Consider the following 22,750-nt stretch of genomic DNA (forward strand, 5'->3'; position numbering starts at 1 on the left):
GTTTCTTTGGTGTCACTACATCAGCTTTGTTATCATGCCACTGTGGGGATTGGAGTGTGAACTGCTGGGTCATAGCTGTCAGTTTTGAAACAAGGAAGCAGCTGTTGGAAAACAAAAAAGTTTCATGCTTCCCTCCCACCCAGATTTGGTATATCATCTATGAAATTAGACCGTTGTCACATCCAAGGTGAGAAATACAGTTAGAGGGAGGGGAAAGGCGTACAAGCCCAGCATCTCACATTCAGGGCCAAAATGAAAATTTATTTATTTGGAAAATACAGTGAAATTGAAGAGCTCCAGCTGAGGCAGAAGGTTTTGTCTCCTAGGAGGTCTGGTGAGAGCAGACTTGGAAGTCCCAGCATTTTGTGACCAAGCAATTCAGCTTTTTGCCACCCACAAACAAAGTTACCATGGCGTGCAGTGGGAATGGGGGAAGGCTTCATGCTCTCAGAACTTAAGCTGGTGTTAACTAACATGATTAGAATTCGCTTCATCATACTAGGAGTCCTTGAAGAAAGTGCTTGAAAAAAATATCCTAAATTCTCATTGCATTTCTGGTGCAATAAATGAAACTGGAAAGAATCTGTATACTAATACTTCCCACACACATGGAACTTCTCAGATGATAACAGTCAGCATGGCAAAATTTGCCTCAGTTGTGTGTGAAGCCTTTCTTTTCACTACTTTACATCCCAAGCTATTACATTTTAAATTTTTAAGCAGGCCATGGAGCCTTGCTCAGGAATGCTGGGCTGGAAGAAGAAAGCATTGCCATGCCCCAAGCATCTCTAAGGACACGCTCCTTGTTGACCAAGGCAGCTGGTGAAGAACTGCTTCCCTGCACATGGGGGGAGCAGTCTTTGCTTTGGTGACTGTTGAAGACTTCCCTTTTGCTTACCTCTGTCTGGGTTTGCTGGCAGTACTCAACACCTTCCAGCACCGGGGGGCACTCTCCCAGCTGGCCCTGGGCTGCCCAGTCTAGGCTGGAAAGCACTTAGACAATCCACAATGGTACTGCTTGTTAATTTCGCATTTTCATAGAGAGAACTGAATCAGATGGAGTTTGGTGTACTCCTCTATTTTTTACTTGAAAAAAAGGGCCTTCCAAGGGCACCAGTGAGAACAAGTAGTGTTGGAAAATACAGCCCTGCTCCTCCTCAAGGAAACAATGGCCATAGTCCCCTCAGTGCAGCTGGAGCAGGGTTAGGGCTTTTTAGTGCTTCTCACAGTGCATTTAATCTGATTGAACTTCTAATTTTTCCTGTAAAAATTGAAAGGGAAAGATATTGTTGGAGAAGCAGGTCAGAAAAAGTCCAAAAACAACACAGAGAGAGCTGCCGAGTTTTCCTTTTAAAAAGGAGTTTTGAGCATCTCAACCCTTTGATGTTGTTGGTGACACAAGCCATTAACTCACATCTCTTTAATCACAGGGAGGGGTGAGGTGGCAATACAGGGCTTGCTGAAATCAATAGTGAACCTGCCCTTGATTTTAATGGGAGCAAACTCAGGTTTAGGTTGAGCTGTGTCTCATGTGAGTGGTTAGGGAAGGGCAGACAAAAGGGAAGTGGAAGCCACAGGTCTGTGGCTATGTTGTCCATGGGTTCTTTCTAAGCAGCTGGTGGTTCTGAGGATGCAAAGCAAGCACCAGCCCCTCGGGTGTCTGGCTGCAGTCGGGCAGACATTGCTGCCATCCTGTGGAGAGCAGGACAGAGGGATGGCTGCAGGGACACAGGGTCCAGGGAGGGTCTGGGCAGGCCCTAGGCAGTGCTGGGGTGGGGTCCCATGGTGGACAGCTGAGGATTACCTTGCATGGCTTTGGGCCAGGGCCACCCAGTCTTGCCCTGGCCTGCTCCAGGACTTGAAGATGCCAATTTACACTGTGCTGGGCCTTGTGCCTGCAACAGCTGGGTGGGAATTGTGCCCATGCTGCATGCAATAGCTGGATGCTGGAACCATTGGGACAACCTGTTATCCTCTGCTAGTCCTCCAGTGCTCACATGTCTTCACCTGGACATGTGGTGCAGGAATATTTCTTTTCAAGGGTGTCCTTGAAAGTCTTCCATACTGAAATCACAGCCTCAGTTTCAATTTCATTTTTTATTCTGTAAATGTTTAATGTTTTGCTAAAAGATAGTATAAAAAATATTCAACCCAACAGTGTGATAAAGCTATATGCAGATAGGTAAACAGCTAGAGAGCAGGAAAAGCAGGACATCTAATCACTGAAGAACAGTCATAAACAGCAATAAAATTAATATCTATATTAAACTAGCAGTGCAAAAAACCAAACTGGAAGCAGCTTTACATTAAAAATACAGCTTTTTAAATAGAAATAGCACCAATTTACAGAAGACAATCAGAAATGTAAACGTGGCAGATAGATTCAAGTATAAGTTACATGCTCAGCCTCTTCACCAACTGACTCGGGACAGAAAGGTTTCACAAACCCTGCAGAACTTCCTGGGTATGCACTTTGCCTCAGTGCAAATACAAATTCTGCTTTTCTAAAGCAACTTTGCTGATGAGTTTTTTCTAGTTTATTTAAATTCTTAGCTTTCAGTGAAGGTAAAGATAGGAAAGGTAAACCCATTCCCTCTTGACTACCAACTGCTCCCCCTCACCAGTCTAGTTCAGCAGCTCAGGTACAGAACGAAGCTGCCCGACTACTTCAGTGATCTCACTCTATTTTAGTGAGAATTTTGCATTGACAAAAATCAAAGACAGCATATCAACATCCTTTTTCTCCTAGGCTCAAAACCTGTTTTCCCAACCATGACTCACTGCAGAGGGAGTCAATCCTCATTTCCAGAGCTGCTGTATTTACAGAAACTCAAAACTGTAAGCAGAAGTTGGAAATAGAAAATCCGTTTTCATTCCCTGCATTGTTCAAGTATAGTTAAGTTAGTTATGGCACACAATAACATCACTGACAAAGAAAGGCAATTTTGGTGATGATGCTTCAACTGGAGCAAAGAGCCAGTATTAGCTCTAATCCTCCTCCCTGCTCCCAGCTGCCATTTCACTAAAAGGCTGCATGGTACTAGAGGGAGAGGGAAGACACAAGGTTTGGAGAATCAGCATCCACCGTTTTCCCTGAAACCCCAGCAGCCAGTTCCTGCTCTGGCAGCAACACATGCTCGCCAGCAGAAGTGCAGGGGCAACACTGTGCTAATTACACACTGCTTTTCAAAGCAAAATTAATCTAAGTGGGTGTATAAGAAGAAATAATTCAGAAGAAAAAACTGTAAACTTTCTTAACTGTAGTGTCATTAAAATATATAAAAAATAGCAGTCTGAAGATGTCTCTTTACCATCCCTGAAATTTCCTATAATTCTGATAGATTTTCTTTTAACCAGGGCTAACCAAGCCCTCTCAAAAACCTGTTATTGATCTATTCTAAGAGAAGGCCACATTACTCAAACTCTCAGCTTCACTAAAATTCTTTCTTGAATTTTATTTTCATTATAAAAATAAGATGCCTTCATCAAATCCCCAGCCTTGAAGTCTTAACCTCCCTTGCTCAACAAAACAGCACATCCAAGAGTGCATCTACCCTTGGAAAATCAGTACCAGTACCAAAGAGAGAGCCGATCACGCTGGCCTTACATTTGCAGAAAGTCTGGGCTTAGGTGATGTCACCAGCAACACTTTGTCTTTGAACAGGAGACTGCACAAATTTAATTGCAGTTTGCTACATTAGTGAAAACATACCCAAACATAAGAGCATCAGCTCTTAAAATTATGTCCTATGTTGATAATAGCACCATCCATTATTTGAGGATTCTGAATGTGAACTGTTAAAGACTTTTCTTCCGCATTATCTTCTCCTTGGGTATACTGATAATTTTTTATTAATTTTTATATTACTTTAAAACTCAAGGCTCCCACTCTTTTCAACTTCTTTTTCTGGTTTGGATAGATAAGATCTCCCTTGTCTTCCCAACACTCTCATACAAACTATTAACTAGTCACAAAATTCCTGTAAGTAAAGAGTTAGGCACTTAAGTAGATACCCCTTAAGTACACAAGTAAATAGCTAAGTAGGCACTTAGTAGACTCAGGTTTGACTGAGTCTAATCATGAGTGAGGTTAATGACTTATCAGTATTCCTTGGTCATAAAGTCTAAACTGGATATTTAAACAGGAGATGAAATCTTAGCACAGTCCTCTCAGTGGTTTGTTACTCTCAAATCACTTTGTCAAATCTGTTTAAGGATTCAGGTTTTGTATTCTTTACATCTAACTTGCATATTTTGCTCAAAGTAAAGAAAAAAACACCAAAAAAAACCACAAAACCAATCAATCCAAGGACTAATACAGCTCATTAACACAACTATAAAAATGTTAACATTCACAGTTAATTTGGTCTTAATATTTTTCACGTGTATACATTCAATCATACTGTGTTATTATCAGATTTTTCTATCCACAAGTGCTGGGCAAATTGTACAACAACCTACTGACATTCAAGTAATCCTACCCTGAGAAAATCTGTTATTCTGAAACTGCAGAAATTCCTTTTTGCACCAATCCCACTCCAACATACAAAATAAAAAGCAAGAGGCTGCACTGCAGAGGCAGGATTTGACAGATTAGGACCAAATAAGCAGTTGCTCTCACAATTGCAGAAGTTTATCATTTTCACCACAGATTTACTCAGGGTAAGTAGAGTATATGCAAATGAAATGCTTACCCCAGATAAGTGCTAGACACTTAAAACCATGAATAAACAACCCCTGGGGGCTCCAAAAGAATCCGTTTGCATCTCCTCACAGAAAGTTTTCCAAATTAAAATCACAATTACAATTTGATGCCCACAAGGCTGTGTGAAGCGCAGAATCTGAATTCAAATCAGTACTGAAGGAACAATTCAGTAAAAGGATTTCTGTACCAAGGATGATTTTGAAGAAGATGGCTAACAGAACCAGTAGGTGAATGGATAGTGGGGAAGCATGCCAAAAGAGGTGACATCTTAACGTGCTCCTCTTGCCAGGTAAGAACTTGTTCTCTTGTAATTGATACAGGGTCCGAGGACAATCTGCAAAGAGCGGAATTAGTCAGGGCTGGTACTAGAGATTTCCAGTCTCCTCTGCACAGAGCTGGCATTTCTGGTCTGGTTGCCTTCATTTTTCTTCCATGCCACAGGGTCTCCAAGACTTCCAGGAGTTTTGAAAAATGCCTCATGATGTGCAGGACGAATATTCTTGGGAGTGAGAGGAGCTGACGAAGGCTATTTGTGGAAAAAAAACCCAAAGTGATTCAGCAGGATTCTCTCAAAGCCTACACACAAGCAGGCAAACAGGATAGCTGGGAGACATTAATCCCTGTACCCTGCTACTAGAGGTCACACACCCTTTCAGAAGTGCCATGTGAAAACCTATGGGCTTTGTCCCTGCTTTTCATTCTGGAACTGGATGCCAGTACATCACTGCTGAAAAATGAATGCCTTAATCTCATTTCCAACTTAAATACTTTAATTATTAGTTCATAGTCATTTGTTCTTACACTAATCATGCCCTTTAGCTTAGATGGCTCTTTCTCTTCCATGATGTTTTCCTCACTTTTATTATTTGTTATCATCAAGAGAAATCAAAAATTAGTCTTCTAAACCCTGACCACTTCTAAGTGCCACTCTACTGTAACCTCCAAGGTTAGTATCTGTAATTAGATTGGCTGCCAACCAGTCTCTTATTACAGCCTTTTTCTAAGCTCAAAGTTGATAAGCATTAAGTAATGTTTATAGCACTTCCAAATGTTCAATCTATTTGTCACTGCATTAGACAACAGGCAAACAAATCACAGATTTACAAATGTAAGCAAAAAACCAAAATATCACTGCTAATAGTTGCAAAGACCCAGGTAACACAGTGTGGCATGACTGTTTTATGTCACTCACTGTATTTCAGATAAATGAGTCCACCCTCATGTTTGAATTTCTGATTTTTTTAACCAAAAATCTGGTTCTATGGTAGATTTAAAAAAAATCTTTATACAAAAAGATCAACAATCCCACAAGAATAATTGTTCTCACTCAGCTCTGATGCTGCTATTACTTTTTCATTACATAGTGAAGAGAGATCAGAAGAGGGCTGAGGGGATAACCCAGGACACTACTACCTGAAAAAGCGTTGCAGCCAGCTGACTCCTGAATTCTGACCCATAATCCTCCTATCCTCCTAATGTTTTTCTGTAGCCATTGCATAACACACAATGGCACTGCCAGATGGGGGAAAAACCTTAGATTGCTGGGGGTTTTTAGAATTTCTCTAAGTTACAAAACCACTTCACTGTTCAGGACTAAATGTGCTGTGCTGGGCTATGACTTCAGCAGTGTCCCATACCCTGTGCCACCCCTAAGATGGCACACACCAGCTAAGTGGAAGACACCAGCTCTCAGCGTAACAACTCGGCACTGACACAGAGGCACCTGGCACAGCTCATTCATCACCACTCCTGTTCACCTTTCCCCCTTACCTGCTGCAGCTTCAGAAGGGTCACCGGGTGTCCCATACACACAGGGGAGTCCAGCTTAACAGCACTGCAAGATCTTGCAAGCACAGGACTCAGGTGCAGAGCGGGGTGAGCTGGCTGCTGTGGATCCGCCGAAAGGGCGGGTGAGACCTTGGGGGTGACAACGGCTGAGGTGCTCATGAACACGGGGGTGGTTGATGCCAGGCCAGACATACTGAAATTCGTGGAGACAGCAGCTGAGAAGGAGCTGTCAGGAACTGGGGAAAGAGGACTGGTGAATGAAGAACAGACGAGAGGGAAGGAAGCCAAGGCTGCTGATGGCACCATGACACAGGGTACGCTTAGAGAAGGCAACTGGTTTGCAGGCAGGCTCATGGCACCAGAGGCTTGGTTTGCAGAGAACAGGAAATTAAAACTGCTTAATCCTAAACCAAAGAGAGAAAAAACATAACATTAATAAACTTGAAAAAGGGAATTAAGCTACTGTAACTTTATGTAGAATAAGAAAAAGGTGTGATGATAAAGTCTGCCTAGGAAGTAAACTATGATAAAAATAACAAAAAATTAAGAAGAAAACTGTCACAAATCCCCGACTCTTCTGTCCAGCTCCCTTTCCTTATCTTCCTCCATTTTCCCTTCTACTTGTCTATTCACTGTACCTGCATCCATTTACTTTGGTCATATGAGGTGCCAACCACATCCCTTCCTGTTTTCTGCTTCTAACTTCAATTACAAGCATCATCATGGCAAAACAAACTCTTTTTCTTAACAGGAATCATCCTCTGCTATATGAAAACAAATACATTACTTTTAATGAAGAAAAAAAACCCAGACAAACCAACAAATGGGAGACACTCACAAGGAGATATAACAGAGGCATTAATTTTGCTCAGAACAGCTGAACTACTGTGTTGAAGCAGAAGCTGCTCTGGCTCCCAGTATGTCCGACCTTCAAAAACACCAGGATCAGCATTTTTAAACTGAGCATCTCCAGCCTAAGTGAAATGCCACAGACCCCACTCCATGTCACAAGTGAATCAAAGACTAAAGCAGTAGTTATGGAAATATGCTACACGTCCTGTTCCCACAAAGCAATCACCCACCACAAACAAACACAGGCACAAAACATGGTGGACACGAAACCCCATTGCAGTATTTTCAGGTGCTTCCTCCAGATCCCCACACTGTCATACAAGCAGGGCTGGCTACATTCCCAGTGGCTTGGGTTTCAGGTCTTATACTGATAATGCATGTTACAAGACAGTACAAAGTCTGAAGGTGATGAAATTCATACGCTCATGGGATGCTGCTGTTCTATAAAGGCCAACTTACTGCCAAATCTAGACTTCCAGCTCCTTTGAGTTTTGAATGCTGGATAAGTGGTGTGCTTTTGCTGCACATAATTCAGTCAAGAAAACCACACATTGTTCAACACTATTAATGTTTGGGAACCTCAGAAAAATGCCTCTTTTCAGAGGAGCAACAGTTCACATTGAGTCAAGAGATTTCAGAGTTACTAAACTACTACAGGGAACTGCTGTCAGGGATTTTTATGCCAAATATTCACCTATTTGTAGGACTCAGTATTTGCTCAGTGAACAGACACAGAGGTTTGGGTGCCTCTAGATCTCATGGCTGTCCTTACCAGCTGTAGGTTGAACATAAAGATACTGTGGCTGGAAATGGTGATTGGCATTTTCTTTAGAGATGTGCTCATTTCCTGGAGGTGGGTCATCAGGATCTTTTTTCTGAGATTGTTTTCCTTGCTCTAAAGGCTTAGTAGACTCCTTGTTTGCTGTCTCTGGAGCAGCAGGACTTGCAAGATCAAGACAATTCGTTTCTAGATGTACAGCAGCTGAACAGCCTCCTCCTGGGGAAGATTCTGCTTTGGGTGACTCAGAAGGTTTCTAAGCAAAAACAAATTTGGAAATTAAGAGTCCAAGCTGAAATAAAAGAGTGAAATACCTCTCATGCACCTTCTACATGCATCTGTGCAAAGGAGCAGCACAAATCAAGTTGAACATTTTGATTGAGAATCTGAGGAACTATATTAGTGGTGCCTAAGCCCTGTGCCTTTTGCTGTAGTTCATATTCAGTACTTGGATACACTACATAAGAAATTCCTGACCTCCGGAATTACTTTTCTACTGATAAGGAAAAAACACTTGTTTCAAATGGTTTCTATTCAATATTCAAATGGATTATATGACATAGTCTTGAGCCTGACCCCTACTTTCAGTATTTAAGAGAATTCTGAGATAACTATGCATCACCTTTATTACCATCATCCTTCTCTCACCAGCCTACTGTGGGCAACACTGGGCCTAAGAGAGAGGGACTGAGGCTGGAGAGCAGGGGGAAAGAACAAATCACATTTGCTATAGCTCAGTGGAGTATGCAAGCTGCTGCTGTCTGGGCAAGCCCAAGCTCACAGGGGAGGATGAGAAGTAATAATTACATTGATTTCTTCCCCTCTGACCCATTGTTTTGCTGAAGAAAATGGTTAGGACACTAATTCCAAAGAACAGCTAAGCATCACATCACTATGCAAAGCCAAGTCCATTTTCCCCGGTAGTGTGAAAACATCTCCCAGTTAATGCTCATACTTCCTGACACATCCCACTTGCAAGTTTATTAACATGTGGGAGGCAGCATTTTTATCTCTCAAGAGCAGTGTACGAATTTTCCCTTCTGAAAACACTGCCTTAGGCAAAAGTCTTTCCTTACTATGAGACAGCCTAAGTGATAATGAAATTCACTTTACCTTGGGTACTACAAGTGAGAGGGGCAGATCACTGTGCTCCAATGTCTGCTTTTTAGCAGCTGGCTCTTCATCATCTACAGGTGGAGAAGGTGATGAACACTTTTGGGAGCTGCGTTTTTGGCAGACAGTGGGAGGTGTGGCAGCCTGAGCTTCTGCACTCCTGCTTCCCAGGTCTCCTGCAGTGGGTAGGGGCTCACTCAAGTTATTTTCCTGAAGACCACCGCACAACATAAAAAGGGATGAAGATGGGAAGCACAGGAAGGGTTGGTTGGGGACCAGGGTAGGTTTTCCATTTTCTGTTTTGGAGGCTGCTGGCAGGGAAGGGTGTGAAGCCTGGCTGCTGATGCCAATTGGTAGTGAGAAGCTTGGCACATCGGCCTGAACCACAGGGAAAACTGCCTGAGGCAAAGAGTTAACACAAAAATCAGAGTCCCCAGAAACTGGAAGAAGGGAGACAGGTAAGGTCAGGTTGGACTTCTTTCCTGAACTTAGTATCTTTTCGGTGTCACAAGCTTTATTCCTGAAAAACAAAAAAACCCAAACAGTAATGAAAAGAAAAAGAAACATTTATTCCAAAATGAAATCCCTATTTCATCCTTAGAAGCAAAGAGATGCATATTTGGACATAGATATGGGAAAAATCCCACCCTCAAACAACAATTTCTACACAGTTTAGAAGAAGTGTCACTTTTTATCATTTCTAATTATATGGAAGCAGAGTTCTCACATTTTGGTTGCACATGACTAGTCAATCATTCACAAATGAATTTAAATTGGAATAGGTGTAGAGAAAGCATATGAGAGAGAGAGATGGCCTTCCATGGAATCATAATTTGCTCAACCTACCCAGACAATAGGTCAAAGGAATCCAGGAATGACCTATATAAGCAGGTATCTCAGAAAAAACTACTGAAGCAAAACACCAACATTAATACAAGAAAAGATGGGTGTAAAATTATCCTTAAAAAAAGCTATGCTGACAACTATCAGTATTAAAATTGTAATAACGAGACTATATGGAATTTTTAAAATCTCAGTCTCATCAATGGAATCTATCCTTAAACTAAACATGACAAGCATAAAGATGCAACGGGACAAGAGTTAAGACCAACCTACCCAGTATCTTCCTCTATTTTCTGCCTGCAGACAGCTGCTAGATTTATCATTTTGGAACAATTTTCATCTGAATTCACAGTACAGTCTGAAAGAATAAATAGGCATTCAATAAATCACAGATAGGTTTACCAAGCATATTTTGATACTGGCTGTATAAAATAATTGCTATAATTTTTCAGTCCTGACATATTTTTATAACATCCACTAATCACCTAGAGTCATCAGAACCTGCAAGACACTCAGAACTTTCAGTCCCACTGGAGACCTGTTTAACATCATCATTTCCTGTAAGAGGAAACTGTGAAAAGCCCTGTAACTGTGTTATCTTTTTAAACAACTATCTATGAGATTGTTACAGTAAATTTCACTACATTAGAAACCGTAAAATAAAGCAAGCATTTTGTGGCTAAAGAATTTTTCTTAATCAAGTTTTCACATTAGAAACTGTAGTACAGTTGCAGTTAGAACAGGACAGAAATGTCAACCTGCAGAAAATAAACTGCAGATTCAATTGCAGCATGGCCCAGATCGACCTAATGTAACTTTAGGCATTTAACTGGGAGTCTCTAAACCAGACATTTCATTATCACATACACAGTAGAAATGTAGGTACCTCCCAAGAGTAATTCACATATTTAATGATGGTGATTCACCCAATCAAGTGCCTTAAATTGGTGCATGCCCTCATTTGGAGACATCCAGTGGAATAGAAAAGAACATGTTTCATTAGTAGTTACCTTTCCTCTCTTGATGTGGGCTGTTAGGCTCAGAACTGACCTTCCTTCTGGTTGCTACATAAGGCTGTGCACTGTTAAAAGAAGCGTGACGTGTAAACCTCTGCTTTGCAGTGGCACTGGTCCGGTACCGGGCACAGGCTCCTCTCCGTGTCTCTGGCAGAGGATCTGATGTTGGGCTATGCCCCCTCAGCTCATCTGTAGGGACATAATTTTGTACAACAGTCCTTCAGGCAACACAGCTTGTCATTTAGGCTTCTGCCATATTACCAAACTTGGTGTTAAGGGAAGAGGTAACCTCTATATTATCTCAAACCTCACACTGAAATAAACTTAGAACTCAGTAAGCACCAGTAGACGAGGTAAGGGCTTCCTTCCTATCCATTCCATAGCTACAGCAGCAGCTGCATTCTAATGTGCTAGCCGGGAGAAGAAGGGGAACTAAGGTAGTATTTGCATTATCCTTCACTTTTACTTGTTCCTGGTACTATCCTGATGCAAATATCAAAGCCAAAGGCCTTCCCTTTGCTTTGGCTTCTACCCAAGGAACATCAGCTTACAGAGATGCTCTATCCCACCACCTTGTTCTTACCAGACAAAGCTTTTTGTAAAAAGGGACATATGAAGAAACAGTCCTGCTCTACCTTGTTACGCCCTCTTACAAAACAAATAATTCATTGTATAATTATTACAGAATTCCCAAAATTTTGCAGCCCACAGTATCTGTGGAACCAGATGTGAAGACATCTGTGCTATCCTGGTATTGCTCTACAATTCATGCAGTTACGCATAGAGTTATCTAAGTCAGTGTAAAATTACCTACAAGACACAGTATCCTTCAACATTCCTCCACAGACCCAGATCTTGGGCACGAAGTCTAAACAGGGCAAATGTTGAGCTGGCAGCAATTAATAATCACAGGGTACCCACTGAATGCTGAGCCATTCCTTACACACAGAAAGCAACATTTTATCACTTGGGAAGGGACTGTAAAAGCAAAAAAGAAAATAAATGCAAGCTACACAAGTTACCAGTATTTTCAGGGAATTCCACAGGCCCAATCCACTTGAAAGCTGGTTTGCGTCCTCGTTCCTCTGTGACATGGACTTTCTTGATCAAGCCTAGGCTGGTGAGAACGTTGGCAATATCATACAGTCTTCGTACCTTAGCTAACAAGAGAGGGCAGGAATAGATAAGAGAGTCAAATTTGCAATGCATATAGGACATATTTATGTGCTAACTTCATTCCAGACTATCACCACAGCTTTCATAGATGAGGTGGGCAAAATCAAATTGGGATAGACTTTGGCCACCTCCCATGAAGCCTGCCATGCCAACTGCCACCTGATTGTCACTGCTACTTCATAGCTTAGCTGCTCAGGTTTAAACTCATCTTCCTCATTTTGATGGATATAGGTTAGGGAGTGATTACATCATCAACTTGCCCAGAAAAGGCAACTACCTCCACATGGGTAAAGAGAAACTGGGGAAAGAGGCACAGGAGTGCACAGATGATCACAAGAGGACACATATTTATCATTTCTAAAAATACAACACTCAGAAAAATCTGAGTAAATAACATCTTTGAGCTGACTATGATACCCACATATTTTCCAGCTGAACTTCTCACATTTCTTCTTATATTTACGGTAGAATTTCAAGAATGAAGTGCAAGTATTTTATTTTAGAAGTACTTTAAAGACTTAAAAGTCTTTATCTCAGAAGATTTATTTTCTAATGATAAGTTTTCCCATGTTATCCAAGCAAATTAGTAATCCTCACTAACTGAAAGCAAACTCTGCCATCCAGCTGTAAAAGAGTTCTGGGGTAAAAAGGAGAAGGAACATATTTCTGCAGAGAGAAAATTCATTCCATTAAATTAAACAACATGTTTCAGTTCTGAAACATCATCCACAGCAGTACAGGAAACGGGGTTTAAGCATAGAAAAAAAGTCAAACAATAACAAGAAATTTTCTTCTGAAGTTGAACTGGGGAGATAATTGTCAAAGTGACTCTTCCCCACACCAAGCTCTGTTTTCACAAATATGCATTTGCAATGAAAAAACCCAGAACACATTCCAGGAAGAGATGCACAAATTGCTTTTGCTGTTACATACTGGTGTCTGTCTGGTGTCAGTTCAAACATGCCCCATTTTCTTTACTCACTGACTGATTGATTTGCCTTTCATTAGCCACCTTACTTTTAAATTTGCTGTGGTCCACTGTATCCTGGGTTTCTTCTATCAATATCTTTGCTGCGATGTCCAGAGTGACTGTCTTGGTCTTGGAGACAAGGAACAGCATGACAAACTTTTGGCTCATAATCCGCAATGACTTGTCCTTTCTGCTGTTTGCAGATGCTGTGTTACAAATAATACCCAAGCCTCTTAGCATATGACATCCATCACAGCCAGAAAACTAGTAAGAAGGTTTTTCTCACACACAAAATAAGTAAAGTATTTCCTTGCCAGAAAGCAAAAAATTTATTCAAAGGCAGCAAATAACTGGTTAATGCAGAGAGGAGTCTGTCTCTTCAAAGGGCAATAAAAATTCAAACTTGCAAAAATAGCAAAAATAGCTTTTAGAAAGTGAAATTCCAAAGCTGTTTCTATGTTATGTTACAGTTTTGTGCACTGTAATTTTGTGACTCTAATGGACTTCGTAACTTAAAACCATTATGCATTTATGGGCAGCATGCAAAGAGTGGACAAATGAAGATGGTGCTTTCTGTCAGGATAAAGCATTTACTGTCAGATACAGGTGGGGAAAGAACTGAATTGTCCAGCAGAACTTCCTGCCAGTCTGCAGGACAAAGAAAAAATCTGTCTTGAGACCTATGTTAGGGACAGAATAGAAGGAAGAATTCTGTACCTTCCATGGTGAATTCAGCACCTTTTTGCAAAGGATAACTTTTTCTTTAATTTAAAGGCAAAGCAAGGAGAAAGTGACATAGTAAGCTGAAGAAAAAGACTTGTGTCTGTGTATCGTCACACATTTATTAATCATCTTACCAGAGATGCAATCTGGTTCTGAAAAGTCCAGTAATGGTCTGTCTTGAGACTCTGGAATGATTGCCTTTTTCCGTTCTCCAAATTTGTAATCCAAGTCCTGCTCCTTGTGCTGGGAGGTCATTAACTCTCCATACTGCAGCTCTCCTGCATGCTGAAGCATTTTCAGAGTTTGGCTGAGGTTGTGGCGGCCATGCCAGCAATACTGGTTCTTGGCCACACGGCTGACCAACCGCAATGACTCCAGGACATTCACGATATCGTAAATTCGTCTCCGCTCAACTCCTGTTTGGGAAGTGGGGAAGAACAGACAAAAAAGACACAGGTGCTCATCTTAGTTCAGCACAAGCAAGGAGAGAAGAGGTTGCTCTCTAATAGACATTTTCAATGTTCATGTGGACACATTCTATTAAATACATCTATATTTGCACACTGAAAATCTGACTTATGTGTGACCAGATTCATGGTATGCTGCTTTGTTCATTTTCTTAACATCCAGCCCAGCCATGGCTTCAGCTTAAAGCACCTACACTGTGTTTAGAACTGACTGCAGTCTGCCAGACCCATTCACTCAGACCTACCCAAACTGCCCCAGGATCTTCAGAGCACTTTGGCCCTTCCTTACAGAGAGCTTTAACACTCAGACACATCACCTGTACAAAAGCCTGTGTGTAACAGGGGGCAGAAAAGAGTGTGCCACAGCATAGAGACAAAAGCCCCTCATACAGGAACCAGAGGGAGCACAGTCCTCCACTTGCATTCACAGTGACAATTAATTTTACTTGCTACACAAGTACCAAGTAAAGGGATATCAAATGTTTCACAAGATGCAGAGTGGTGTAGAATGAGACCTACTGTTCCCAAACACAACAGAAATTTATCATCAGTGCTGGTTGGGTCTACACCACTGGGAAATCTATGAAATATGTCCAACTTGAGCTCAGCCTGACTGATGTGAGCAATGCTGGGGACCGAATATGAACAGGTTGGTGGCATGCTCCCTGTCCTAAAAGCTTGTGTCCAGTGCTGTTTTAAGCACAGATGTTATGTGCAACACAATGTACTATATGCTGGTGGCAGCATCTGCACCAAAAATCTTCTAACAGTTAACATCAGCTGAGCAGAACAAATGATAGTTAGGTTAAAAGGTGGGAGGCAAGGCTGCAATATACCTGTTTACCCATCTGAAGAATAGGGATAATACTTACCAGCCTCAAACACATACTGGGTGAAACAACTCATGAGCATTCCCAAGTATGTGAAGAATTTGGAGAGAAACATAATTCAGAAAAACAAGAGTGCTACACATACTCTGGTGTCTGTTCAGGCACCAACAGTACAGCCCCCTTTTGTGGTCTTTTGCAGGTGAAGAAAGCAATATACATTTGCAGCAAAAGCTGTATCACAGATGTAATTTCTTACACAGAGAGCAGCAACATCAACAGGGAATAATTTTGTGGTCACGGAAGCAAGTCGATGGAAGCAAGTCGATACAAGCAAGGAAGGGAAAACCAAAGGGAGAAAGACAACCAAAACCTTCCCTTTTCCAGGAGGTAAAATTTCCAACAATAAATTTTAGAAGAAAACTTCTGTTATTAGGAAAGCAAGGTAACACCACTCCCAATACAGAATAAAGCACTATTCAAGTTCAGCTGTACAAGGCTGAAGCATGAGCATCTCACGTAAACACAAAGGAGCAGCTGCAGAATCTAAAGGAACAATTAATTTTAAAAGTAATTTATCTATTTACCTAATCTGTAGTCTATCCTATTTTTAATTCACTCTATCAAGGCAAATAAATGGGTATTTCTTAACAGACTCACAGAAGACATCATTCTTCTATTCCTTTTCTTCCCAAAATAGACAAATTTCATTTTTGCTACATCTGTTCTTTTAGTTTTAAATGTAGATTCATTTAGTTCAAGTCCAATTTTATTAAGCCCTTCCTAGCTAAGAAACAACCTCTCCAAGGACTCAGATATTTTTGTTAATAATGCATCCTGGCTGAGTCCTCCCTCCCAAGTTTTATTACTTCTTGCAGATATTTCATTGATCTTTTAACTAAAACCAAACTTAACAGCAGAAACAGCAAACGGGCTAATCAAAACCTTCTTGCCACCTCAATACAAGACATCTTCTCATGGTACTCTTGCAATCTCCCAGTAGCTTCCCATCACAAGGTGATATTCAAAGCTAAGGTTCTTGATGAACCATGAGATCTCAGAAGATATGATGTCAAACATGTTAGAAGTCAGGGAGTAAACACAACTGATCTCCTACACATATTGGTTTGCAATAATCTTCCCAAACGTTCCATTTAGACAAAATTATTTGTCTTCAAGTCCTCCTTCAGAGGGTTTAAGTCTTAACTCCTGCAGTGCTCAACCATTTGAATATTTAAGAAAGCAACAGAGTTGGTAAACAGCTGGAGGTAAGATCTGTCTAGCAAAAAGTGCAGAAAGTCAGAAAGCAGATTTCATTTCAAAATAGTAGTGCTAACAAACAGCAAAGTCACTGAAGAATATTAGGCATTTCCAACTCTTGATTAGTATGATTAGAAGAGCATCCAGATCCCGGGAAAGGCAGATCTTGAATGTAGTCTGTTAGAATATGACCTTTGGAAGGCCCACCTGTTAGGTTACCCCAGGTGATCAGTTACCCCATTTCGCAGGTATACATACCAAGAATTGAAGCCACTTCATCCAAAGAAATGGTAGTTTTCTCTGTTGACAATGGATAATTTGGATAGCGAGCTAGAAACTTTTGGCACAAGAGTCCTAAGCTTTTCTGTTTTCTGCTGGGCCTCTGCTTTTCAAATTCATCAACCGTGCTGTCATCTACTATATCATACTGTTAAAAAATAAATGTTAACCCTTTAGTGCAGAGCTTTTAAAAGCAAGACAGTCAAATGAGGCATTTCAGATGTTACCAGTGTTTAAGATTAGATTTTCTAATCAAAAAAAAACCCAACATGGATTTCTTGAAAGCACAGAGCAATTGGATAACACAACTGCAAGCTCTTCTTATTTCATCACACAAGATACCTACAGGAAAAGTCTTATCTGTGCAATCATGAAATAGTGTTCATGTATAAGGAGAAAAATCAGTAAGATCAACACCCAAGACTAGCAGATGATAAGATTATTTCTTTTGGAATGAAGGAAGAATACGCTCTCAGACACTTCTGGATCTAATAAACCAGGAGATACAGAAGCAATCAAGAAGTTCCTGCAATACCTTTTTTTCCCACTGACTTTTGCAGTGACTCTATCACTTAATGAAACTGGTGACTGGGGAAGGGGTGGGGGTACTTTGCTCAGAAACTATAAAAGGTTCTAGTCAGTCTTTGAACCTTAAACTTAGTCAAGATGTTAGCTTAAGTAGTTCTGTAAGATGGCCTGAATGTGGTCTTTCTGACTCTGCAGAGGGAAAAAATCGAAACCAGCAAAACCATGGGGGCAAGAATGTAGGAAGAGACATGTTTATTTATCACAAAACAAGAATGATTGAGGATTATTTTGCACTGGTAACGCCGGGGTTTTTTTCCATGTTATAAAAAGGAAGTCTTGCCCTCTGGCAAAGAAAAGCTGAAGGTGGTGGTAGCAGTTGAAACCTACGTTTCCGTGGTTATGGGATCATAAGCCCTCCTTTGCTAGTTGTAACTAAGTAACCTTGTGGCAAGCTGGTCCTCTGATGGAACTGAGTTTTACATGGTATGGAAATAGCAGTATTCTTGCCCTAAAATTCTACTTTTTTGAATGTCATCTTTCTAAGTAGAGAAAATTATTAAATGGGAGTTTTATTAACTAGAAAAGTATTTGAATTCTTTGTAATAGCCACCCCCAAAATGTTGTGTGATATTAGCAGGCTTGGAGTGGTAATGAACTAAACTTAAATATCAACACATAGGTATTTTTTACCTAGGGACACTATGTTAGGAATGATCTTTAAAGAACTGTTTGCTTTCTTATGTCTATGAAAACTGCAGAATTTTCTACACTACTGTTGCTACTGCAGTTGCTGTCAAAACTACACTTCTAGAGTGATTTGTACCTATGAAATGATGCTTCTCAGTAGAAGGACCCAGAACTATTGCCCTGTTGCTGAAATCACCAGGGAAGGATATCCTACAAGAAACAAATCAGGAGAGGAAAAGCAGTGGTTGGAATAACAACAAAAAACCAACAAAAAACAAACAAACAAAAAAAAAAGCATGAAGGAAGAAAACCATAATGATGCTTACTACAATCTGATGTCATTCTCTCCAGGGACAGACCAAAAGTGAGGACAGGGGTCAAACCCTGCATTGCCCGAGTGTTGTGAATTAGAAATCTTAAAGCTTGATCTTGCGTTCTGACCACTAGTTTGGGGGCTGGGGTGGAAAGTGGCAAAAAAAAGTTTCAGTGGACCACTTCACAGGACAGTTGCAGAAAGAGGTCTAAGATTTGGAAAGTGTGTTCTCTCATTGTCAAATTTCTTTTTGAAAAGGATGCTTGTTTAAAACAGATCTGGCAATTTTCTTTCTAATGTGGTTCAAAAGTACTTCAGTTGGGAAAATTAAACATTTAAGATCTACTTCCTTCACTGTCCTTTTAAGAACTATTCAGGCTCTTGAGGGGATCTCACAGGTCAATTACTAGTAAGCCAGTTACTTTTGAAGTCCTACTGCTCAGCAAGTACTGTGCAGGTAACTATCCTTGGGGGTCTCACAATTCTGCATCGCTCCACAGGGAGCAAAGAACCAGTTAGAAGAAAACTGAGGAGCAACTTAAGGAAGGTCTGAATCCTAACTGAATACAAGGTTATCATGTTCTGAGTCTCACCTGTAATGAATCAGGTGTGTCACTCTGCTCACTGTTTTCTATGGGTCTGAAGAGCTCTTTCTTCTTTTCCCTGTCCCTCATGTCAGGACTAGCAGCACTAACAAGAATCTTCAGGTTTGCAGTAGGAGTCCAAGGATCAGGCTGAGGTCTGTCAGTGATCTTAACAGGTGTAATTGGATTTCTTTCTGGTGTGCAGCCTTTTTGCTTCGATAAATCAATTGGTTCATTCTTAATGGGAGTCTTTGGGGCCATCCTGGATCGATCAAATATATTTTCCTATGAAAAACAAAGTTCTTTAGACACAAGAGAAAAAAAAAACAAACATTCCATCAATCAATTTCATGATTCTTACAAAGGTAATTTGACTGACTTGTGCCTTGGCACTCATAGCTAAATTTAGCACAGTTCTTCTGCCTTTGTTGGGAATGTTAAAATATTCTACACTCTGCTATACTGGAGGAAGTGTATTTGAGATACTGCCTTGAAATACAGAACCTGAGGTCAACCAATACAACCTGTGGCCTGTTAGGCTTTTAAGCTCTGACTGTTATTACAAGACAGCATTGCCCACAAACATAAGTCACCAAATCACAGAGAAACTGAAATCATGCACTGGTCACTTAGCAAGAAAGCAGAGCTCTGTTTGAAAGGTCTCAGGTTAAAAGCCATGGTGGGGATGCAGATCAAACTCACAAATTGTCAAATTAAATAGGATGTAACCTCATGCAAGGCAAGTTTTGCATCTGCACTGTCTGCTGCTCAAAGCAACCAAGAAAATCTCCATAAGTGTTCCTTGACTTCAGCTAAGAGGTGAGAGGAGGAAAAGTCTAATTCATCAGCTGATTTTGTCATTTCCTGAATGAAGCTCATCTCCTTCCAGTCCCTAGCTGCCATCAAACTTTTTTCATATTTTGTCTATGGAAACCTTTCTCTTACTGCAAGAATCATCACTGCAGATGAATTCACTTCAAGGGACTAACTGAAGGAAGCATTACTGATATCCTCAATATAATGTATTTAATTTTGTGCTGCAAAAAATCCAAATCAGAAACTGAATAAAAGCCTGAAATAAATTTTTAATTTATATTGGATTACTGCAAGAACTTAAAGTTTTGCCTTTCACTTGGAGTAATCTAACTATTCTGTAGCTGAAATATATTTAAATAGGTGATTCTAAAGGTCATCCTAATATGCACAGTCTAGCTAGAAAGCAGAAAAAAGTTCTAGTAACAACTGAAACTGGCTTCTACTAGGAGAAGTTTTGTAGCATTCAGACTGGAAACAAATTTGGCACATCAAAAGCATTGTGCTCTGGGCACTGATGAAGAAGTCTTCTGCATACATTCACCTATGAATTACCCAAAAGGATGTACTAAATACATCTCTTTTTTTACAACCAACAGTCAGCCAGTTGTAACTTGCTACACTGTGATAAATAGGGGTCACTTTAAAGGCCGTGGTACTTCTTGGAATATATATTCATAAAATGCTGGCACTAAATATTTTCTTGCAATTTCACGTTTGGCAGCAAATCAACCCTTAAGTAATGCAGAAAGTCTATCTTCACCTAAAGTTCATGTTCATTATGGCTGGTGGTAATGGAACTGCAGTGAGGGCAGCTGAAGCATCCTGCTGTTTCAGCTCATCATGTTTGTGTAAATACCACAATGAAATAAGTAGCGGCTCTACCTGAAAAGCACATGACTATACCCTTTCAAATCTTTATTTCCTACTATCAGATCTTTATTTTCTAGTACCATAATTACCTACTAAGGTAAGAGACACTTTCACCCTCTCTCCTTTTTTTTTTTTTTTAGTAGCTGAAACACTCTGAAGTCCTACCTGTATTGCACAAAACAGCAAGGGCACTTGGTAGAAGCATTAGACAGAGGACAGGAAAGGCCAGCTTGATGAACTTAGTATGTAAGCAGTAACTGAAGCAAATCTCTGATATAATAGGAGCAGAATCTGAAAAGGAGTGTGTGAATTTTGGAGGACTCAGACTGAATATGGACAACAGGTCATGAATTGCACCTAGTTTAGGAGACATTACAAAGCAAGGTTATGCCTGAGGCTACATATGGTCTCCTGGCTGGTGAGGCAGTAGGGAAACAATGAGCTTGCTCCTTGCTGAGTAGCCCTACTTAGCCTCTAGACTGGAGAACACCACTCAAATGACCAGAAGGCAAGCCCAGTGGATGTGTCCATCAGCATGCTCAAACTACTGCTCAATAACAGAACTACACTATTGCTGTGACAGGTCAGGCCTGGTTGTGCTTACCTTTAGAACCATGAGTATCTCTCTACAAGAGCCCTCTTCACCTTACCACATGGTAGTCATTGGGATACTTGAGATTACTGCGTGAGTTTTACTCAGGTGGAAGCTAAGCAGTGTTTTCCGGTGTGTAGTACTAGACTGCAATCACTTCGCTTACGGACAAGGGTGGCATGACTCAGGCTTCTTACACTGGATTATCCCTTTATCTTAACGGTAGCGCGGGACATTCCAGTGCTCCGAGCGCTCACAGGTAAGACGCTACTATACAGACCAACAGGGCAGAGCAGGTCCCACGGGCAGCACCTCAAACGCTGCCCACGGCAGCCACAGAAGCACGACCGTGAGCCCGACGCCCTTCCAAGCCCCCCGGGTGGCGGCCCCGCACTTGCGGGGCTGGGGCTCCGCGGCGCCCACCGCTCTCGGCACCCTCCCCTCCTCTCCTCCCCGCACCGACCCGGGGCTACGACCGGATCCCCCTCCGGCCCTCCCGCTCACCTTCTGGGCCGCCTCGGCGCGGCCCCGCCGCCCGGGCCGGGCGCTCGCCAGGTCCCGCAGCGCCAGGACGCTCACCTCCGTCTGCAAAGCGAGAAGGCGCCTTTAGCCCGGCTCTTAAGAGGAGCCGCTCCCGTCCCCGGAGGGACGCGCGGGGAGCGCGGCTAGCTCGGGGCTGCGTTCCCGGGGAGGGAGGCAGGGATGGAGGGAGAAGGACGGAGGGAAGGGAGGGGGCGGGAGGCTCGGCGGGCTCCGCGCCCTCACCTCGGCCGGGGCCGGGGCGCGCGGGGGGCGCGCGGCTCTGCCGCTCCCGCCAGGCGCCCTCAGACATCGCTTTACAATCCGGCCAATCAGGCGCGGCCGCCGGGGAGCCCCGGCCGCGCCGCCGGCCAATCAGCGCGCGGGCAGGCGGCGCGCGGCATCGGGCGCGCGGGACGGGGCTCCCGCCCGCGCGGAGCCGTTTCGCTCCTTTTCTTGGCGCTGCCCGCCCTCCCCCTCGCGCGCCCTTCCCGCCGCCGCCGCCGCGCCGGGCGGGAAAGGGCCGGCGGTGCCTGCGCCGGGAGAGCCGCCGGCCTCTTCCCCGGAGCCGCCGCCGCCGCCGCCGCCCTCCTTAAACCTGGGAGCGGGAGGAAGGGCTGAGTCAGCGGGAGGCGGGCGCCGCCTCGGTCGCCCGGCCACCCGCTCGTAGGAAACGCCGCCGCGGTGTCCGCGCCGGGGCAGCGCCGCCCGGGGCGTGGGTCGAGCGGCTCAGCAGCCCCGGGCAGCTCGGCCAGCCGTGTCATCCTCTGCCTCGTGCCCTGAAGCGAGTCTGCTGCCGGAAAGGTAGAGCGAGCAGGCGCCATGGGGAGCAGCCTGCACTTCTCGCTTTTCCCTGAGCCTCCGCTCTGTGGTTTTCCCTCCTTCGGTACCTCATCACATACCGAGATAAAGGAAGAACTGGAAGGCAACCTTGTCCAAAGCTAACAAACCGAATCTCGGCAGCCTGTGGAGCGGTGCGGTGATGAGATTATAGTTGTACCTGTTGAGACTGCAGCGATACAATGTTGCAAAAAAAAAAAAAAA

The 22,750-nt window shown here is 42.5% G+C and overlaps 1 protein-coding gene across 1 annotated transcript; it reads right to left on the reverse strand.

Annotated features, from left to right (window-relative positions):
- Nucleotides 1-4,986: 4,986 nt before the first annotated feature.
- On the reverse strand, nt 4,987-21,763 carry E2F7 (E2F transcription factor 7). Its single transcript, XM_062491221.1, has 12 exons — nt 21,692-21,763; nt 18,919-19,194; nt 16,777-16,945; nt 14,099-14,380; nt 13,289-13,447; nt 12,118-12,255; nt 11,090-11,284; nt 10,353-10,437; nt 9,237-9,756; nt 8,118-8,379; nt 6,476-6,897; nt 4,987-5,231 (listed from the first exon to the last, which is right to left on the reverse strand). The coding sequence occupies exons 2-12, from the start codon at nt 19,168-19,170 to the stop codon at nt 5,055-5,057; spliced, it is 2,661 nt and encodes an 886-aa protein (XP_062347205.1). The 5' UTR covers nt 19,171-19,194; nt 21,692-21,763; the 3' UTR covers nt 4,987-5,054.
- Nucleotides 21,764-22,750: the final 987 nt, after the last annotated feature.

Source organism: Cinclus cinclus, chromosome 4 (genome assembly GCF_963662255.1).
Source record: "Cinclus cinclus chromosome 4, bCinCin1.1, whole genome shotgun sequence".
NCBI classification, from domain to species: domain Eukaryota; kingdom Metazoa; phylum Chordata; class Aves; order Passeriformes; family Cinclidae; genus Cinclus; species Cinclus cinclus.